This window comes from Phyllobates terribilis, unplaced genomic scaffold, assembly GCF_046119375.1.
Source record: "Phyllobates terribilis strain yellow unplaced genomic scaffold, ASM4611937v1 Scaffold_11__3_contigs__length_659146591, whole genome shotgun sequence".
In the NCBI taxonomy this organism is placed as follows: Eukaryota; Metazoa; Chordata; class Amphibia; order Anura; family Dendrobatidae; genus Phyllobates; species Phyllobates terribilis.
The window spans coordinates 613952724-613973074 of record NW_027362771.1 but is presented as its reverse complement, the minus strand read 5'-3'; the positions used below and the strand labels follow the sequence as shown (position 1 = coordinate 613973074).

General features: G+C 44.9%; 1 protein-coding gene across 1 annotated transcript in view; it reads left to right on the top strand.

The window, feature by feature from the left end:
* TNFSF12 (TNF superfamily member 12) overlaps positions 1 to 10854 on the top strand; it is an 80189-nt gene extending 69335 nt beyond the window's left edge. The window contains exons 2-7 of the mRNA XM_073654481.1: positions 3050 to 3085; positions 3659 to 3740; positions 4254 to 4322; positions 5595 to 5627; positions 5701 to 5825; positions 8659 to 10854. Coding sequence (XP_073510582.1) covers positions 3050 to 3085; positions 3659 to 3740; positions 4254 to 4322; positions 5595 to 5627; positions 5701 to 5825; positions 8659 to 8910 — 597 coding nt within the window. The 3' untranslated portion in view covers positions 8911 to 10854. The remainder of the gene's footprint in view (positions 1 to 3049; positions 3086 to 3658; positions 3741 to 4253; positions 4323 to 5594; positions 5628 to 5700; positions 5826 to 8658) is intronic.
* Positions 10855 to 20351: the final 9497 nt, after the last annotated feature.

Here is a 20351-nt window from a genome sequence, read left to right as displayed (position 1 = left end):
TGACTGTATAAATCTGTATGTAGTGAGCTCCCTCTAGTGGTGGCTGTATAAATCTGTATGTAGTGAGCTCCCCCTAGTGGTGACTGTATAAATCTGTTTGTAGTGAGCTCCCTCTAGTGGTGGCTGTATAAATCTGTATGTAGTGAGCTCCCTCTAGTGGTGGCTGTATAATCTGCATGTAGTGAGCTCCCCCTAGTGGTGGCTGTATAAATCTGTATGTAGTGAGCTCCCCCTAGTGGTGACTGTATAAATCTGCATGTAGTGAGCTCCCCCTAGTGGTGGCTGTATAAATCTTTATGTAGTGAGCTCCCGCTAGTGGTGACTGTATAAATCTGTATATAGTGAGCTCCTCCTAGTGGTGGCTGTATAAATCTGTATGTAGTGAGCTCCCTCTAGTGGTGACTGTATAAATCTGTATGTAGTGAGCTCCCTCTAGTGGTGGCTGTATAAATCTGTATGTAGTGAGCTCCCTCTAGTGGTGACTGTATAAATCTGTATGTAGTGAGCTCCCCCTAGTGGTGGCTGTATAAATCTGTATGTAGTGTGCTCCCTCTAGTGGTGGCTGTATAAATCTGTATGTAGTGAGCTCCCGCTAGTGGTGACTGTATAAATCTGTATGTAGTGAGCTGTCCCTAGTGGTGGCTGTATAAATCTGTATGTAGTGAGCTCCCCCTAGTGGTGACTGTATAAATCTGTATGTAGTGAGCTCCCTCTAGTGGTGGCTGTATAAATCTGTATGTAGTGAGCTCCCTCTAGTGGTGGCTGTATAAATCTGTATGTAGTGAGCTCCCTCTAGTGGTGGCTGTATAAATCTGTATGTAGTGAGCTCCCGCTAGTGGTGACTGTATAAATCTGTATGTAGTGAGCTGTCCCTAGTGGTGGCTGTATAAATCTGTATGTAGTGAGCTCCCCCTAGTGGTGACTGTATAAATCTGTATGTAGTGAGCTCCCTCTAGTGGTGGCTGTATAAATCTGTATGTAGTGAGCTCCCTCTAGTGGTGGCTGTATAAATCTGTATGTAGTGAGCTCCCTCTAGTGGTGGCTGTATAAATCTGTATGAAGTGAGCTCCCTCTAGTGGTGGCTGTATAAATCTGTGTGTAGTGAGCTCCCCCTAGTGGTGACTGTATAAATCTGTATGCAGTGAGCTCCCCCTAGTGGTGACTGTATAAATCTGTATGTAGTGAGCTCCCTCTAGTGGTGGCTGTATAAATCTGTATGAAGTGAGCTCCCTCTAGTGGTGACTGTATAAATCTGTATGTAGTGAGCTCCCTCTAGTGGTGGCTGTATAAATCTGTATGTAGTGAGCTCCCTCCAGTGGTGGCTGTATAAATCTGTATGTAGTGAGCTCCCTCTAGTGGTAACTGTATAAATCTGTATGTAGCGAGCTCCCTCTAGTGGTGGCTGTATAAATCTGTATGTAGTGAGCTCCCTCTAGTGGTGGCTGTATAAATCTGTATGTAGTGAGCTTCCTCTAGTGGTGGCTGTATAAATCTGTATGTAGTGAGCTCCCTCTAGTGGTGGCTGTATAAATCTGTATGTAGTGAGCTTCCTCTAGTGGTGGCTGTATAAATCTGTATGTACTGAGCTCCCCCTAGTGGTGACTGTATAAATCTGTATGTAGTGAGCTCCCTCTAGTGGTGACTGTATAAATCTGTATGTAGTGAGCTCCCTCTAGTGGTGGCTTTATAAATCTGTATGTAGTGAGCTCCCTCCAGTGGTGGCTGTATAAATCTGTATGCAGTGAGCTCCCTCTAGTGGTGGCTGTATAAATCTGTATGCAGTGAGCTCCCTCTAGTGGTGGCTGTATAAATCTGTATGTAGTGAGCTCCCCCTAGTGGTGACTGTATAAATCTGTATGTAGTGAGCTCCCTCTAGTGGTGTCTGTATAAATCTGTATGTAGTGAGCTCCCTCTAGTGGTGGCTGTATAAATCTGTATGTAGTGAGCTCCCTCTAGTGGTGACTGTATAAATCTGTATGTAGTGAGCTCCCTCTAGTGGTGGCTGTATAAATCTGTATGTAGTGAGTTCCCTCTTGTGGTGGCTGTATAAATCTGTATGTAGTGAGCTCCCTCTAGTGGTGGCTGTATAAATCTGTATGTAGTGAGCTCCTCCTAGTGGTGGCTGTATAAATCTGTATGTAGTGAGCTCCCCCTAGTGGTGACTGTATAAATCTGTATGTAGTGAGCTCCCCCTAGTGGTGGCTGTATAAATCTGTATGTAGTGAGCTCCCTCTAGTGGTGGCTGTATAAATCAGTATGTAATGAGCTCCCTCTAGTGATGGCTGTATAAATCTGTATGTAGTGAGCTCCCTCTAGTGGTGGCTGTATAAATCTGTATGTAGTGAGCTCCCTCTAGTGGTGGCTGTATAAATCTGTATGTAGTGAGCTCCCTCTAGTGGTGACTGTATAAATCTGTATGTAGTGAGCTCCCCCTAGTGGTGGCTGTATAAATCTGTATGTAGTGAGCTCCCCCTAGTGGTGGCTGTATAAATCTGTATGTAGTGAGCTCCCTCTAGTGGTGGCTGTATAAATCTGTATGTAGTGAGCTCCCCCTAGTGGTGGCTGTATAAATCTGTATGTAGTGAGCTCCCTCTAGTGGTGGCTGTATAAATCTGTATGTAGTGAGCTCCCTCTAGTGGTGGCTGTATAAATCTCTATGTAGTGAGCTCCCTCTAGTGGTGGCTGTATAAATCTGTATGTAGTGAGCTCCCTCTAGTGGTGACTGTATAAATCTGTATGTAGTGAGCTCCCTCTAATGGTGGCTGTATAAAACTACACTTTAGTGAACTTTCCCATAGTGGTGGTTGTATAAATCTCTATACAGATAGCTCCCTCTAGTGGTGGCTTTGGGTAGGCACTTCACAGGTTGCCATGAATCAGTAGTGTCACTCTCACCCTAGATCTATACAGAGTACTGCACATAGACGGTGCACAGATACTTCTAATGATTGTATTGGTGTCAGGGGTGTAAGTGCAGCTCTGGATGTAACTGGAGTATAAGACAATGTCACTCTTACACGTATTCACATCTTGCTTGTTTGTGCCGCAGATGCCTCCATTGCGAGAGCCCAGAGCCGATACCCAGGTAAGAGTCGCACCGCGGGAGTTGTATGGCAGCGTCGTCCCGTCACGCAGACATTCTTCCTCCGCCTTCATAGAAGAATAGCGCCTTTCATAGGATCGGCACCAGGACAAAGGCTCCTATCTGCTACACTGCTGGCGCAGCATCTTTTCTGAATATGCCTTTGTGTAGAGGGTCTTGGAGAAGCAGAGTTGTGTTTCTCACAAAACTTGAGACAATCCGAGGGGGCTTCCAATAGTTCTATGGACGCAAATATTTCCGAAGGGTCCAAAAATGATTTCCTTCCCTCTTTTGTACTCTTTCCATACTTGCTGAGTGGGCAGGTTACTCTTCGTGGGTCTGCAGCTCTTCCTCCCCTCTTACACTACACGAGATGGGTGGGCTGCAGCTGCATCCCCCTCCTCCCGGTCTTAGATTACACATGATGGATTTCTTGATGGTCTCTTTCGAGCGGCAAACATTAAGATCGAAACGAGAAGCTTTGACCGATGTAACGAATATGGACTTCACGGTCATGTGGCGGCTTGGAATGAGGCTCGATCCTATTAATCAACCGAATCTATTTTTCTTTATTAGATCTATTATCAGAATATTTGGGAAAAACATCAACTTCTGTATCAGAAGCTGACGGAGGATCGGACTCGTCACAGACGTTCAGGTACTCAAAAAGTTCAGCTTCACTTCAAATGGTCAAAAAAGGGGGCTTTATTGTAGCTTACCCCCCAAAAGGTTGAGAGCTCCATTATGATTTGTTAAAAAAAAAAAAAAATGAAGCCTCTCAGTAAGTTGCCCAAAATGTTGAAATTCGCTGTAATTTTTCCTGAAAAAGTTGTAAGTTATCCAAAAAGTTAAGCTTGACTTCAAATTGTCCATAAACCCCGCGGGCTTTATTTTAGTTTAACCCCCCAAAAAAAGTTAAGCTTTGTTATAATTTGACCCAAAAAAGTGAAGCTGGACTTTAAGTTCACTAAAACGTTTCTAACTTCTCAAAACAAATTAGAACTTTATTGTTAGTAAAAAAAAGTTGAGTTCAATGTAATTTGCCCCGAAAAATGGATCTTCACTGTGAGTTGTCCAAAAAAGTTTTCCGCTTCGTAAGAGAAACGCCTCGGCTTTTTTTTTTTACTATTATGTCGTATTGTATCCTAATTATTCATCTTTTTTTTTCCAGCCAATGGGAACAGAAAAAACAAACACAACAATCGTAAATCTTCAACAGTCACCGCAGCTCATTATGAAGGTGATGCTTCAGAAGTCTCAACCATTTAGGTTTCAGGTCAAGGCCAATCTGGTCATGAATGGAAGGGACGAAGTGGCTTCAAAAGACCAGAAATGTTCTGATCGAAGTCCTCGATTGTAGGGAAAAAAGTGCGATGTGCGTGAACGTGACCGGTACATTTTTGTTAGATCTTGAGATACTAATCAAACACCCTATATCTTTACAAAGGTCAACGGACTATGACAAAAAAGTGGTCGAAATGATCATGTGTGTTCTACAAAAGGACATCTCTGAACACATTGAGCCTTGACGTTGATGGGCTTACCACTGAAATCCACAAAAGATTTCACTTTCACTAGATAAGACCACAAAATCAAAATGGCTCTAAAACCGAAAAAAAAAGAAGAAAACTGCCACTAGATCCTAAGACTCGCAGATGGTGGATAGAAAATGTTTTGAAGAGCACATAACTCCAGCCTTATTGTCCCAGTCCAATGTTGGCCAAGGGAGAGTAATCTTGACGCATATTAGTTTCCTTAAAAAAAATTATTTAATGAAGACCCCCCCCGGTTCAGACTGGACGACCTCAGCAACAATCACAGCCCCTCAGGCCATTTCCTGCTTTTCGATATGCTCTAAAAGGCATATGGACATAATAAAAAGGGGGTCCCTCGCTTACGATCCTTCTCTATGGACCGATATCTCTGATGGAATCAAGGTGTCAGATTTATGGCCATTTATCGGTAATTGTCGACTTTTTTTTTTTGGGCCAGAACTGGACTCGCCCACCATAGCAGCACAGCTATGTGAGCGGTCATCTATGATAAGACAAGGCCATTTGATGCTGACGATGGCTACAGTTTACTAATCTATACATCCTAGAGGTTGGAAGCATACGTCATCTCAATAGAAGACCTTCCCGATATGGTAGAACATAAAGCCCACGTGGAACGGAAGTCAATGAAGAGTCATCAAGTCATCATGGACTAGAATCTTGAACACATGACAAAAATATTGGAAGTTTGTCATGGAAAAGTCCTAAAAGTGGTCACCAAGACCTCACTTTAATTATTTAATTTAATGGCCTTAGGCTCGATCTCGACCCATTGCGAATTGATAGATGAACGCTCTCTAGGAAGATGGATATTGTGTAGGCCTAGATAGGTCCACCAGGGTCTTCTCTGCCTTTTATCACGTTATTACATCGTGTGCTCCAGAAACCCTTTGAATGTGAATGTGTGAATGGTAGGTAGGATTTTGGCCGACCTCAATGTTTTCTTTTGTGCTTTGCAGTTAAGTTGCAGAAAGGAGGACAGATGAACGCGGGTAAGCAGACGACAGACGACTTTTCCTTTCTTTCCGTCATGCGACACCGGCTGATAACCTTCTTCTTCGGCAGATGATAATGGCACAATCCTGCACTGGACGGAAGTTCAACGAAACTCTACCAGTCCGGTCAGATACGATGATGGAAGGGGGGAGTTTATAGTCAACGTCAAGGGATTGTTCTACTTGTATTGCCAGGTGAGTAGGGTCTGCACATGCCAAATTCTTCACTACCCCCCTAATCCTTCTGGTCTTCGTCTTCTCTTTTAACTACCACGTCTTTAGTCATATTTATTCACCTTCTTTATCCTACTTTGTAAGTCCATCACAAGATCATCAACATCATAGTCGGAAGGTCTGCAATCAAGCATGATTCGTGGTGGCCCCAACATGTCTGGAACTCAATGCCTAGAATATCTGCTTCCATAACCAATCTCCTGTCAAAGGAAGGATCATTGTCATGGAACCATTTTATTAAGAGAGAACGTCCGCTTCCGGTCACCACAGGACCAGTGATGTGTATGAATGGGGATGGCTGCCTGGCTCATATTAATTGCTAAGCCAGCCCCATTCTCTGTTGTGGATGCTGTATTGACGGGGAAGGGGGTTGGATTAGAAGAATTTTCTGACTCAAAAGTTCGGGTCCTCGTTGTTTTCAATGGGGTTTGAGTTCTGGTTGAAGTTCAGGTGTAAAGTTCTGGTACTAGAACCAAACTTTGGAATAAAGTACCAGAACCCAAACTTCCACAGGTCCGCTCTTCCCTAGTCCTGGGCTCAAATCCCCTCAAGGACAATATCTGAAAAGAGTTTTGTATGTTCTCCCTGTGTTTGCGAGGGTTTCCTCCAATGGGGACAGTGACTATGGAACAGTGATTGTGATGTCTGTGAAGCGCTGTGGAATTAATGGAGCCACATAAGTGAGTAAAATAAAGGAAGTCCACCTAAAGCTGTAGGCGAGAGACGGTGTAATTGTGCAGCCTTGTGGGAAGCTTTGAATGTGTCAGGCAGGGATTACAATATATTTGCTTAGCATAAATGAGAGGAATATGGAAGAAGTGATTAACTAATGGAGAAGTCAGCACTTCCTCCAGTACAGCCCTCGGCTGACGCCTGCTCCCCCACCCACATGCATGCTTCTGTATTTTCAATGGAAAGAGTGGAATAAGTTACATGGCAAAAAGGCAATAGGCCACTGGCAGACTACTTTATCCTCCTTTGGACTCTTGTCCCCCTCTAGACCCATCTGACTCCACTGTACCCTCCACACACAGGCCTTCTCTGTCCCCACCAGACTCCTCTGACTCAAATGTCCCCTCCAGATCTTTTTGTCCTCCTACAGACTCCTCTGTCGTCTCAAGACTCTTCAATCACCTCCAAAACCTTTCTGTGCCCCTCCAGATCCCTCTCTCCCCTCAAAGCTCTGGTCTCTTCTCTTCACTCTACAAACTACTCAATCCCCTCCAGACTCCTCTGTCCCTTCCAGACTTATTTGCCCCCTCCAGACTTCGCTGTCCCCTCCAGACTCTTCTTGTCATTTCCAGATCCCTCTCTCCCCTTCAGACTCCTCTGCTCCCTATAGACTTTTCTGCCCCCTCCAATCCCCATCCTTATGTCCCCCAAAAACTCTTGTGCCCTCCACACCTCTCTGTTCTTTCCAAATTCCTCAATCTCCTCTAGAAGCCTCTATCCCATCCAGAACCTTCTTTTTTCCCTCTCGAATCCTCTGCTCCACTCTAGGCCCCTCTGTCCCCTCCAGACCCCTCTGTCCCCTCCAGACACCTCAGGACTTCTCTGTCTCCTCCAGACTGCTGTTTCCCTCTTCAGACACCTCTATCCCCTCCAGACTTCAGTCCCTTCCTGACTCTCCTGTACCCTCCAAACATGTACGTGCCTTTCAGACTTCTCTGTGCCCTCCAGAGTCCCCAGTCCCCTCAAGATTTCTTTGCCCATTCCATACTTCTCTGCCTCCCCCAGTCTTCTCTATACCCTCCTGACTCCCGTCTTTTCAAGATTTCTCTGCCCCTCTAACAATTCTGTCCCCTCCATACATGACTCCTAGGACTCCCCTGTCCCCTCCAAACACAGCTGTCTCTTCCATACTTCTTTTCCTCCTTTGTCGCCTCCAGATTTCTCAGTCCCCCAACATTCCCTTGTCTCCTTCAGACTCCCTTGTCCCCTTCAGACACCTATGTCCTTGCCAGACACCCATCCCCTCCAGACCCCGCTAGTTTCTCCAGACATATATATATCCCCCCATACTCCCGTGTCTCCTATAGACTCTTTTTGCTCTTCCAAATTCCTGTTCAGACTCCTCTGCCCCCTTCAAATACCTCTGTCCCCTCCAGACTCCTTTTTCTATTCGAGAATTGTCTACCCCTTCAACACCTCTGTTGCTTTGACTGCTATGTCTTCTCCAGATTCTTCTGACCCCTACGGACTTCTTTGGACAGTGACTAGTCTCTAAGGTTGAGTCAACACGAAATCCAATACGCTTGATCCCCTTTTCTTCAATATCTGCTGTGGCGGCAACTTGGGAGACAACCAAATCCCACCAAAATTGTTGACTTTGGCTGAATCACATGTAAAGTATATGGACACCTGTAGGGTAGAAGAAGAGAGAAGGAGAGATTATTTTGTGATTTGGAGAGTGTGGTTGAGTGTGGAGAAGTTGAGGTTTCGAGTAGTGTGCCCAGGGCATGCGAGCTGGATTATGAAATGGGTAAAAACCAGCCAGGAATGTGTGGTTTTGTGTGAGAAAAAAAACTATTGTACTAGCTGGCTGATAACAGAAGGCAATCGACATCTTTGTTTATTTAGATAGAGTGAATCTTTTCCTCCTCTCCACATCTTCAATCACGAGTGATGTCCGTCTTCAAGGAGTCTCCATATCTTATTGGTCTACCACATACTCAATCTCTGAGATGGTGTCTTCAAAAACTCTTTTTCCCGATGTGGTCTACCTCTTCTTCAGTCACATACTAGAGTCCTTCCATTGGTTTTCCTATTAAGCCTGCTTCTCCTTCCTTCCAAGGTGCACTTCAATGAGGACCGAAGCAGCTACATCAAGTTGGATCTACTTCTAGATGGCAAACTGATATTTCGCTGCTTGCAAGAGTTTTCTGCTACTGCCGCAAGCATCCGTGAACCCACGGTGAAGACCTGCAGCGTTTCCGGGCTTGTGATCCTTCGTCCTGGCAATTCCCTCCGTATCAAAACTCTTCCCAAAGTCAGCCTGAGGGTAGACCATTTCCTCACCTACTTTGGTCTTTTCCAGGTTCACTGAAAGTGTTGGTTTGGTGAGATAAGGAAAACAATGAGCACCTTGCTTACCCTTGGTCCATTATTACACCATATGCCTGGTTCCAGAGGTCAATAGTACAACCAAAAAACCACTATGGAAATGATCCTGAATCATGAGAATGTTATATATATCCTCAATGGGACGATATATAGACAATTCCAACCCCTCGATTTTAAACAAAGATATATTTCATGCCACGAACAAAGACTATGATGTTACTAGCCGCTGAAAATACCAAGTAAACAACAAAGCAGAACTTTCCATGAAGAAAGAGAAGTAAACTACAGGAAATATTACTGTTTGCAGGAAGCTGAGACGGTTACGATAAGAAAAGGCCAGAAAACAGAACTAACAAGACTACCCACATATCAGTAGATGTCTACAAGTTATGTAAACTAAGCAGTCCATTGATTCTGATCAGTACGCCATAGTCAACTACTAGCTTCTATTCTTTGTCACGTACAATAGAACACCTCTAAGTGTCCAATCAACCCATGGTGACCATATGATTAGAGTTCCTCCACTATCTTAAGGTTCGGTCTTCTTCAGGCCTATTAATAACGATGACTCTCTTGGTGGAAGAAAGCAGAACTTACAAGACAACACACATCAGAAGATGTCTACAAGACTTGTGAACGAAAAAGTCCATTAACCCAAAAACCATCAATATGCCATAGTCTACTATCAGTACAACTTCTAGGTCACATAGAGTAGAACACCTCTGTGTGTTGTGTTACATTACTGATTGTATGGTCACCATGAGTCGACTGGACACTGGTCATACTCTCCCTTCCTTAGATTGGGTCTTCAGGTCATGACTTACTTGACTCTCTTCATTGAAGAAAGCAGAACTTACAAGCCTACCCACATCAGAAGATGTCTATAATATGCAAAAGATACAGTCCATCCATCCAAACATCATCAAATTGGCATAGTCAACTACTAATCCATTTTCTTGGTCATGTAAAAGTAGTATGTTGTGTTGGGCCATTGAATGGAGTGTTGTTGATCCATGACCATATACAGTCAGTGATCCTATTCTGTCTTTACATTGCGTCTTCAGAACATGACTTCTCTGACTCTCTCGATCTTATAAAGCAGAACTTACAAGGCTACCCGCATCAGAAGATGTCTACGAGATGTATGAACCGAAACAGTCCGTAAATCCAAACAGCATCAATATGGCATAGTCAACTAATAGTCCATGTTCTTGGTCACAAAAAATAGAACACCTCTGAATGTTGTTCTAGATCATTGATGGGTCCAGTCAACCCACGCCCAGTGTTCCTCTCCCGTCTTGAGGTTGGGTCTTCAAACCTCTCAATGAGTATGTTTTCCATGAGTACATTGACTTTTGACCGAAGCCTTAAACTCTTTCGAGCAATTATAGTCTTTAAGAATGAGATGGACATCTCAAACACAATAAAGTTTTTAGTCTCATCCTTTGGTTTTTTTAAGAGGATGGTTCTACTTAATTTTGTCGATGACCTGTTATTTGATCCTCTGGCCATGGTGTTCTTACCAAAGACCAAACTCAACAACTGTATGGAGACAACATGCACCTTACTCATACAAAGTGCACTTTACTGCAGGATATCGGGGTTCAGTGTGTGCATTGAACATTGGGGATCACAAAGTGCCTACAGGTTTGATTTAGGAAAGAACTAGTGAAGTTTTTGTAAAACAATTTTCTCGATTTCACTCAAAACACCCCCCTAATCTTACGGACTGTGTGAACTCTGCCTGAGCACCGATTATAATTATCTGTACAGGTCATAACCCAATACTTTCTGGATTTATATAACACCGATCACTGTCGAATAAAAATATATTTTATAAATGGGTCACTGTCAGGTTCCGGCATTGCTTATTATTTAGACATTGTATTGGGGTTGTACAATAAAGAATATCTACCATCTATAAAAAGTCTTTTCTCCGCACAATTTTCTATTTTATTTATTTTTTTCATCTAAATATTTCACTTTTTTTCCATCGACATAAGGGTTTTTTTTTTTTTTTTTGCAGGATGAGTTTAATTTTCTAAATAGAATCACTTGGGGGTATTTTATACATTTTATTACATTTTTTGGGGGGTGACAAAGAGGAAAGAAAACATTTTTTGCAATTGCTTTTTGAGGTATGAAGGACATGAAAGCGTTCTTCTGCAGGTCAGTGGGAGTACGGCAGTGCTAAAAGACTGTTTTTAAATGGTTTTCTACTTGTGCACAATAAAAACTTCTTTGGAAAGAACCTTGGTGGTCTTATATTGGGGCACATGATTTTTTTTTTAACTCTTGAAAGACGATCCATCTTGGTATGACCTATTTAGACACATGGACGTCGTCGATAGTGTCTTGCGTCCATCCACTGACTGCTCATCCCGTCCTATATTCCAGAGCTGCACACAGCAGTATAGTGAGTACAGCTCTGAAGTTTACTACATATAGTATATCTAGAAATCATGGGGCCCTATAGCAAAAGTCCTAATTGCCCCTCACCCCCATTAAACAAAATATATTATGTGGGGAAGTCATGGCACATAGGCACAGAGGGGCACACCGCCAAACTATTAACCACAGAGAGACATAAACTGAGGCACGGACAAAGAAATGGTGCCCCTATTAAAGCTCCTTAGTGTTCTCACCCCACAAAGATACTCCGGTCCTGGTCCTCACAGAGTATAATGCCCCCCGCACAGCCTGATAACCTCACGGTGAATTCCCCCCCATAATTTACCCTCACAGTACTCCCCACATGTACAGTATGATGCCCCCAAAACAATATGATGCCCCCACAGCCCCAACACACAATATGGGGCCCTAATAGTGACTCTGCACATCATGATGTCCACACGGGTGAATTCCCACATTATTTCTCCACAGGTCCCACACACACATTATGAAGTCACCATTGTGACCGTCAACACAGTATGGCACCATCACAGTGACCCCCAGAGACCTCCACATACAGAATAATGGCCCTCAGAGACCTCCACACACAGTATGACGGACTCCACATAGTATAATGCAGAATGACACTTCATGCAGCAGCCGCAATCTACTGATGTCACGGCTGAATGGTGAAACAGGGACGTTTCCTGTACTTATCCTGAGTTACACCTTGTATTATCCTCCAGAGCTGCACTCACTATTCTGCTGGTGCAGTCACTGTGTACATACATTACATTACTTATCCTGAGTTACACCTTGTATTATCCTCCAGAGCTGCACTAACTATTCTGCTGGTGCAGTCACTGTGTACATACATTACATTACTGATCCTGAGTTACATCCTGTATTATACTCCAGAGCTGCACTCACTATTCTGCTGGTGCAGCCACTGTGTACATACATTACATTACTGATCCTGAGTTACCTCCTGTATTATACTCCAGAGCTGCACTCACTATTCCGCTGGTGCAGCCACTGTGTACATACATTACATTACTGATCCTGAGTTACATCCTGTATTATACTCCAGAGCTGCACTCACTATTCTGCTGGTGCAGTCACTGTGTACATACATTACATTACTGATCCTGAGTTACATCCTGTATTATACTCCAGAGCTGCACTAACTATTCTGCTGGTGCAGTCACTGTGTACATACACTACATTACTGATCCTGAGTTACATCCTGTATTATACTCCAGAGCTGCACTCACTATTCTGCTGGTGCAGCCACTGTGTACATACATTACATTACTGATCCTGAGTTACATCCTGTATTATACTCCAGAGCTGCACTCACTATTCTGCTTGTGCAGTCACTGTGTACATACATTACATTACTGATCCTGAGTTACATCCTGTATTATACTCCAGAGCTGCACTCACTATTCCGCTGGTGCAGTCACTGTGTACATACATTACATTACTGATCCTGAGTTACATCCTGTATTATACTCCAGAGCTGTACTCACTATTCTGCTGGTGCAGTCACTGTGTACATACATTACATTACTGATCCTGTACTGATCCTGAGTTACATCCTGTATTATACTCCAGAGCTGCACTCACTATTCTGCTGGTGCAGTCACTGTGTACATACATTACATTACTGATCCTGAGTTACACCTTGCATTATCCTCCAGAGCTGCACTCACTATTCTGCTGGTGCAGTCACTGTGTACATACATTACATTACTGATCCTGAGTTACATCCTGTATTATACTCCAGAGCTGTACTCACTATTCTGCTGGTGCAGTCACTGTGTACATACATTACATTACTGATCCTGTACTGATCCTGAGTTACATCCTGTATTATACTCCAGAGCTGCACTCACTATTCTGCTGGTGCAGTCACTGTGTACATACATTACATTACTGATCCTGTACTGATCCTGAGTTACATCCTGTATTATACTCCAGAGCTGCACTCACTATTCTGCTGGTGCAGTCACTGTGTACATACATTACATTACTGATCCTGTACTGATCCTGAGTTACATCCTGTATTATACTCCAGAGCTGCACTCACTATTCTGCTGGTGCAGTCACTGTGTACATACATTACATTACTGATCCTGTACTGATCCTGAGTTACATCCTGTATTATACTCCAGAGCTGCACTCACTATTCTGCTGGTGCAGTCACTGTGTACATACATTACATTACTGATCCTGAGTTACCTCCTGTATTATACTCCAGAGCTGCACTCACTATTCTGCTTGTGCAGTCACTGTGTACATACATTACATTACTGATCCTGAGTTACATCCTGTATTATACTCCAGAGCTGCACTCACTATTCTGCTGGTGCAGTCACTGTGTGCATACATTACATTACTGATCCTGAGTTACATCCTGTATTATACTCCAGAGCTGCACTCACTATTCTGCTGGTGCAGTCACTGTGTACATACATTACATTACTGATCCTGAGTTACATCCTGTATTATACTCCAGAGCTGCACTCACTATTCTGCTGGTGCAGTCACTGTGTGCATACATTACATTACTGATCCTGAGTTACATCCTGTATTATACTCCGGAGCTGCACTCACTATTCTGCTGGTGCAGTCACTGTGTACATACATTACATTACTGATCCTGAGTTACCTCCTGTATTATACTCCGGAGCTGCACTCACTATTCTGCTGGTGCAGTCACTGTGTACATACATTACATTACTGATCCTGAGTTACATCCTGTATTATACTCCGGAGCTGCACTCACTATTCTGCTGGTGGAGTCACTGTGTACATACATTACTGATCCTGTACTGATCCTGAGTTACATCCTGTATTATCCTCCAGAGCTGCACTCACTATTCTGCTGGTGCAGTCACTGTGTACATACACTACATTACTGATACTGAGTTACATCCTGTATTATCCTCCAGAGCTGCACTCACTATTCTGCTGGTGGAGTCACTGTGTACATACATTACATTACTGATCCTGAGTTACCTCCTGTATTATACTCCAGAGCTGCACTCACTATTCTGCTGGTGCAGTCACTGTGTACATACACTACATTACTGATACTGAGTTACATCCTGTATTATCCTCCAGAGCTGCACTCACTATTCTGCTGGTGGAGTCACTGTGTACATACATTACATTACTGATCCTGAGTTACCTCCTGTATTATACTCCAGAGCTGCACTCACTATTCTGCTGGTGCAGTCACTGTGTACATACATTACATTACTGATCCTGAGTTACATCCTGTATTATACTCCAGAGCTGCACTCACTATTCTGCTGGTGCAGTCACTGTGTACATACATTACATTACTTATCCTGAGTTACACCTTGTATTATCCTCCAGAGCTGCACTCACTATTCCGCTGGTGCAGTCACTGTGTACATACATTACATTACTGATCCTGAGTTACATTCTGTATTATACTCCAGAGCTGCACTCACTATTCTGCTGGTGCAGTCACTGTGTACATACATTACATTACTGATCCTGAGTTACATCCTGTATTATACTCCAGAGCTGCACTCACTATTCTGCTGGTGCAGCCACTGTGTACATACATTACATTACTGATCCTGAGTTACCTCCTGTATTATACTCCAGAGCTGCACTCACTATTCCGCTGGTGCAGTCACTGTGTACATACATTACATTACTGATCCTGAGTTACATCCTGTATTATACTCCAGAGCTGCACTCACTATTCTGCTTGTGCAGTCACTGTGTACATACATTACATTACTGATCCTGAGTTACATCCTGTATTATACTCCAGAGCTGCACTCACTATTCCGCTGGTGCAGTCACTGTGTACATACATTACATTACTGATCCTGAGTTACATCCTGTATTATACTCCAGAGCTGCACTCACTATTCCGCTGGTGCAGTCACTGTGTACATACATTACATTACTGATCCTGAGTTACATCCTGTATTATACTCCAGAGCTGCACTCACTATTCTGCTGGTGCAGTCACTGTGTACATACATTACATTACTGATCCTGAGTTACATCCTGTATTATACTCCAGAGCTGCACTCACTATTCTGCTGGTGCAGTCACTGTGTACATACATTACATTACTGATCCTGAGTTACATCCTGTATTATACTCCAGAGCTGCACTCACTATTCTGCTGGTGCAGTCACTGTGTACATACATTACATTACTGATCCTGAGTTACATCCTGTATTATACTCCAGAGCTGCACTCACTATTCTGCTTGTGCAGTCACTGTGTACATACATTACATTACTGATCCTGAGTTACATCCTGTATTATACTCCAGAGCTGCACTCACTATTCCGCTGGTGCAGTCACTGTGTACATACATTACATTACTGATCCTGAGTTACATCCTGTATTATACTCCAGAGCTGCACTCACTATTCCGCTGGTGCAGTCACTGTGTACATACATTACATTACTGATCCTGAGTTACATCCTGTATTATACTCCAGAGCTGCACTCACTATTCTGCTGGTGCAGTCACTGTGTACATACATTACATTACTGATCCTGAGTTACATCCTGTATTATACTCCAGAGCTGCACTCACTATTCTGCTGGTGCAGTCACTGTGTACATACATTACATTACTGATCCTGAGTTACATCCTGTATTATACTCCAGAGCAGCACTCACTATTCTGCTGGTGCAGTCACTGTGTACATACATTACATTACTGATCCTGAGTTACATCCTGTATTATACTCCAGAGCTGCACTCACTATTCTGCTGGTGCAGTCACTGTGTACATACATTACATTACTGATCCTGAGTTACATCCTGTATTATACTCCAGAGCTGCACTCACTATTCTGCTGGTGCAGTCACTGTGTACATACATTACATTACTGATCCTGAGTTACCTCCTGTATTATACTCCAGAGCTGCACTCACTATTCTGCTGGTGCAGTCACTGTGTACATACATTACATTACTGATCCTGAGTTACCTCCTGTATTATACTCCAGAGCTGCATTCACTATTCTGCTGGTACAGTCACTGTGTACATACACTACATTACTGATACTGAGTTACATCCTGTATTATCCTCCAGAGCTGCACTCACTATTCTGCTGGTGGAGTCACTGTGTACATACATTACATTACTGATCCTGAGTTACATCCTGTATTATACTCTAGAGCTGCACTCACTATTCTGCTGGTGGAGTCACTGTGTACATACATTACATTACTGATCCTGAGTTACATCCTGTATTATACTCCAGAGCTGCACTCACTATTCCGCTGGTGCAGTCACTGTGTACATACATTACATTACTGATCCTGAGTTACCTCCTGTATTATACTCCAGAGCTGCACTCACTATTCTGCTGGTGGAGTCACTGTGTACATACATTACATTACTGATCCTGAGTTACATCCTGTATTATACTCTAGAGCTGCACTCACTATTCTGCTGGTGGAGTCACTGTGTACATACATTACATTACTGATCCTGAGTTACATCCTGTATTATACTCCAGAGCTGCACTCACTATTCCGCTGGTGCAGTCACTGTGTACATACATTACATTACTGATCCTGAGTTACCTCCTGTATTATACTCCAGAGCTGCACTCACTATTTTGCTGGTGGAGTCACTGTGTACATACATTACATTACTGATCCTGAGTTACCTCCTGTATTATACTCCAGAGCTGCACTCACTATTTTGCTGGTGGAGTCACTGTGTACATACATCAAAACTATGAATTACCACATGTGGAATTATATACTTAACAAAAAAGTGTGAAACTGAGAATATGTCTTATATTCTAGGGTCTTCACAGTAGCCACCTTTTGCTTTGATGACTGCTTTGCACACTCTTGGCATTCTCTTGATGAGCTTCAAGAGGTAGTCACCGGAAATGGTCTTCACTTCACAGGTGTGCCCTGTCAGGTTTAATAAGTGGGATTTCTTGCCTTATAAATGGGATTGCGACCATCAGTTGTGTTGTGCAGAAGTCAGGTGGATACACAGCTGATAGTCCTCCTGAATAGACTGTTAGAATTTGTATTATGGCAAGAAAAAAGCAGCTAAGTAAAGAAAAACGAGTGGCCATCATTACTTTAAGAAATGAAGATCAGTCAGTCCGAAAAATTGGGAATACTTTAAAAGTGTCCCCAAGTGCAGTTGCAAAAATCATCAAGCGCTACAAAGAAACTGGCTCACATGAGGATCGCCCCAGGAAAGGAAGACCAAGAGTCACCTCTGCTTCTGAGGATATGTTTATCCGAGTCACCAGCCTCAGAAATCGCAGGTTAACAGCAGCTCAGATTAGAGACCAGGTCAATGCCACACAGAGTTCTAGCAGCAGACACATCTCTACAACAACTGTTAAGAGGAGACTTTGTGCAGCAGGCCTTCATGGTAAAATAGCTGCTAGCAGTGGCGTACCGCCAATGGCGGCAGACCACGCGACTGCTATGGGGCTCGTGAGCTGGGGGGGCCCCATAGCAGTCCAGGGGTGGACATACCGCTGCCGGTGCAGCTGCGCCGGGTCCCCACCATGCAGCTGCACCAAGGAGCCCGCAAGGTGCAGCTGCTCCCTGCACGCGGCGGTCAGGGAGCGATCCCTGCAGCTCCGCTGCTGTCAGGAGGAGAATAGCAGCGGAGCTGGAGGGTTCGTCCTCTGCTTCCTCCCTGACCCAGGCGCGCGCAGCTTGATGATGTCATCATGCAGCGCGCGCCTGGGTCAGGAAGAAAGCTGCCTGCAACCAGGAGGATGCTGCTGCAGGGGAGCGAGCTGAGGTAAGTTGTTGTTTTTTTTTTGTTTGTTTTTTTTACTGAAATGCTGGGGAGGGGAGGTGGGGGGAGAGCAATGGTGGGATGGTGGGGCTGGGGAGAGGAATGATGGGGCTGGGAAGAGCAATAATGGGGCTGATAGGACTGGGGAGAGAAATATTGGGGCTGGGGAGAGGGCTGATGGGGCTGGGGAGAGGAATAATGTGGTTGATGGGGCTGGGGACAGCAATAATGGGGTTGATGGGGCTGGGAAGAGGAATAAAGGGGTTGATGGGGCTGGGGAGAGCAATAATGGGGCTGATGGGGCTGGGGAGAGGAGTGATGGGGCTTGGAATAGGAATAATGGGACTAATAGGGCTGGGAAGACCAATAATGGGGCTGGGGAGAGGAATGATGGGGTTGATGGGGCTGGGGAGAGGAATAATGGGATGGTGGGGCTAGGGAGAGCAATGATGGGGCTGGGGAGAGGAATTTTCGGGCTGGGGAGAGCAATGATGGGGATGGTGGGGCTGGGTAGAGCAATGATGGGATGGTGGGGCTGGGGTGAGCAATAATGGGGCTGATGGGGCTGGGGAGAGGAATAATGGAGTTGATGGGGCTGGGGAGAGGAATGATGGGGCTGCGGAGAGCAATAATGGGGCTGGGGAGAGGAATGATGGGTCTGGGAAGAGCAATATTGGGGCTGATGGGGCTGGGAAGAGCAATAATGGGGCTGATGGGGCTGGGGAGAGGAATGATGGGGCTGGGAAGAGCAATAATGGGGCTGATAGGGCTGGGGAGAGCAATGATGGGGATGGTGGGGAAGGGGAGAGCAATGACGTGTTGCTGGGAGAGAGCAATGATGGGGGTGCTGGGAGCGAGCAATGATGGGGGTGCTGGGAGCGAGCAATAGTGGGGGGCTGGGAGAGAGCAATTATGTGGGCCTGGGAGGGAGTAATGATGGAGGTGCTGGGACAGAGTAATGATGGGGGTGCTGAGAGGAAATGATGGGGCTTCTGGGAGAGCGCAATGATGGGGGTGCTGGGAGAGACCAATGATGGGAGTACTGGGAGAAGCAATGATGGAGGTGCTGGGACAGAGCAATGATGGGGGGCTGGGAGAGAGCAATGATGGAGGTGCTGGGACAGAGCAATGATGGGGGTGCTGGGAGAGAGCAATGATAGGGGTGCTGGGACAGAGCAATGATGCGGGTGCTGAGAGAGCAATGATGGGGGTGCTGGGAGAGAGCAATGATGGGGGTGCTGGGACAGAGCAATGATGGGGGTGCTGGGACAGAGCAATGATGGGGGTGCTGGGAGAGAGTAATGATGGGGGTGCTGAGAGAGAGCAATGATGGAGGTGGTGTGAGAGAGCTATGATGGGGGTGCTGGGAGAGAGCAACGACGAGGGTGCTTGGAGAGAGCAATGACGGGGGTGCTGGGAGAGAGCAATGACGGGGGTGCTGGGAGAGAGCAATGACGGGGGTGCTGGGAGAGAGCAATGATGGGGGTGCTGGGAGAGAGCAATGATGGAGGTGCTGGGACAGAGCAATGATGTGGGCGCTGAGAGAGAGCAATGATGGGGGTGCTGGGAGAGAGCAATGATGGGGGTGCTGGGACAGAGCAATGATGGGGGTGCTGGGACAGAGCAATGATGGGGGTGCTGGGAGAGAGTAATGATGGGGGTGCTGAGAGAGAGCAATGATGGAGGTGGTGTGAGAGAGCTATGATGGGGGTGCTGGGAGAGAGCAACGACGAGGGTGCTTGGAGAGAGCAATGATGGGGGTGCTGGGAGAGAGCAATGATGGGGGTTTCACTTTGCTCGTACTGTGAAGCCTTGTATGTTTTCTGTGTGCACATAGCCTTACAGTTAATTGCAGAGAGTCACAGAGACTGAATAATTTATATTATTGGCCGGTGCAGATTATAGTTAATGGGGGGCACAGTGCTGCTTATCACTTTATATTTTGATTACTAAGTGGCTAATAGTATATTAATGGGGGGGGTACATATCTGGATTCGAGGACGCAGAGCGGGGGAGACATGTATATATACAATATGTGACCTTGTTATTTTCTAGGCTGGAGATCATCGTGACATGACGAGTCGTGGCTGGGAGATGTAGACATGAAGGTCTGACCAGATGGAGAAGCAGCAGAAACCGACTCTGATCAGATAAGACGTCAGCGGTAAGTGCCTGGATGTAGATATTATTCTGTATCTGCACTGTGTGACTTGGAGTGATAATGTTATCTG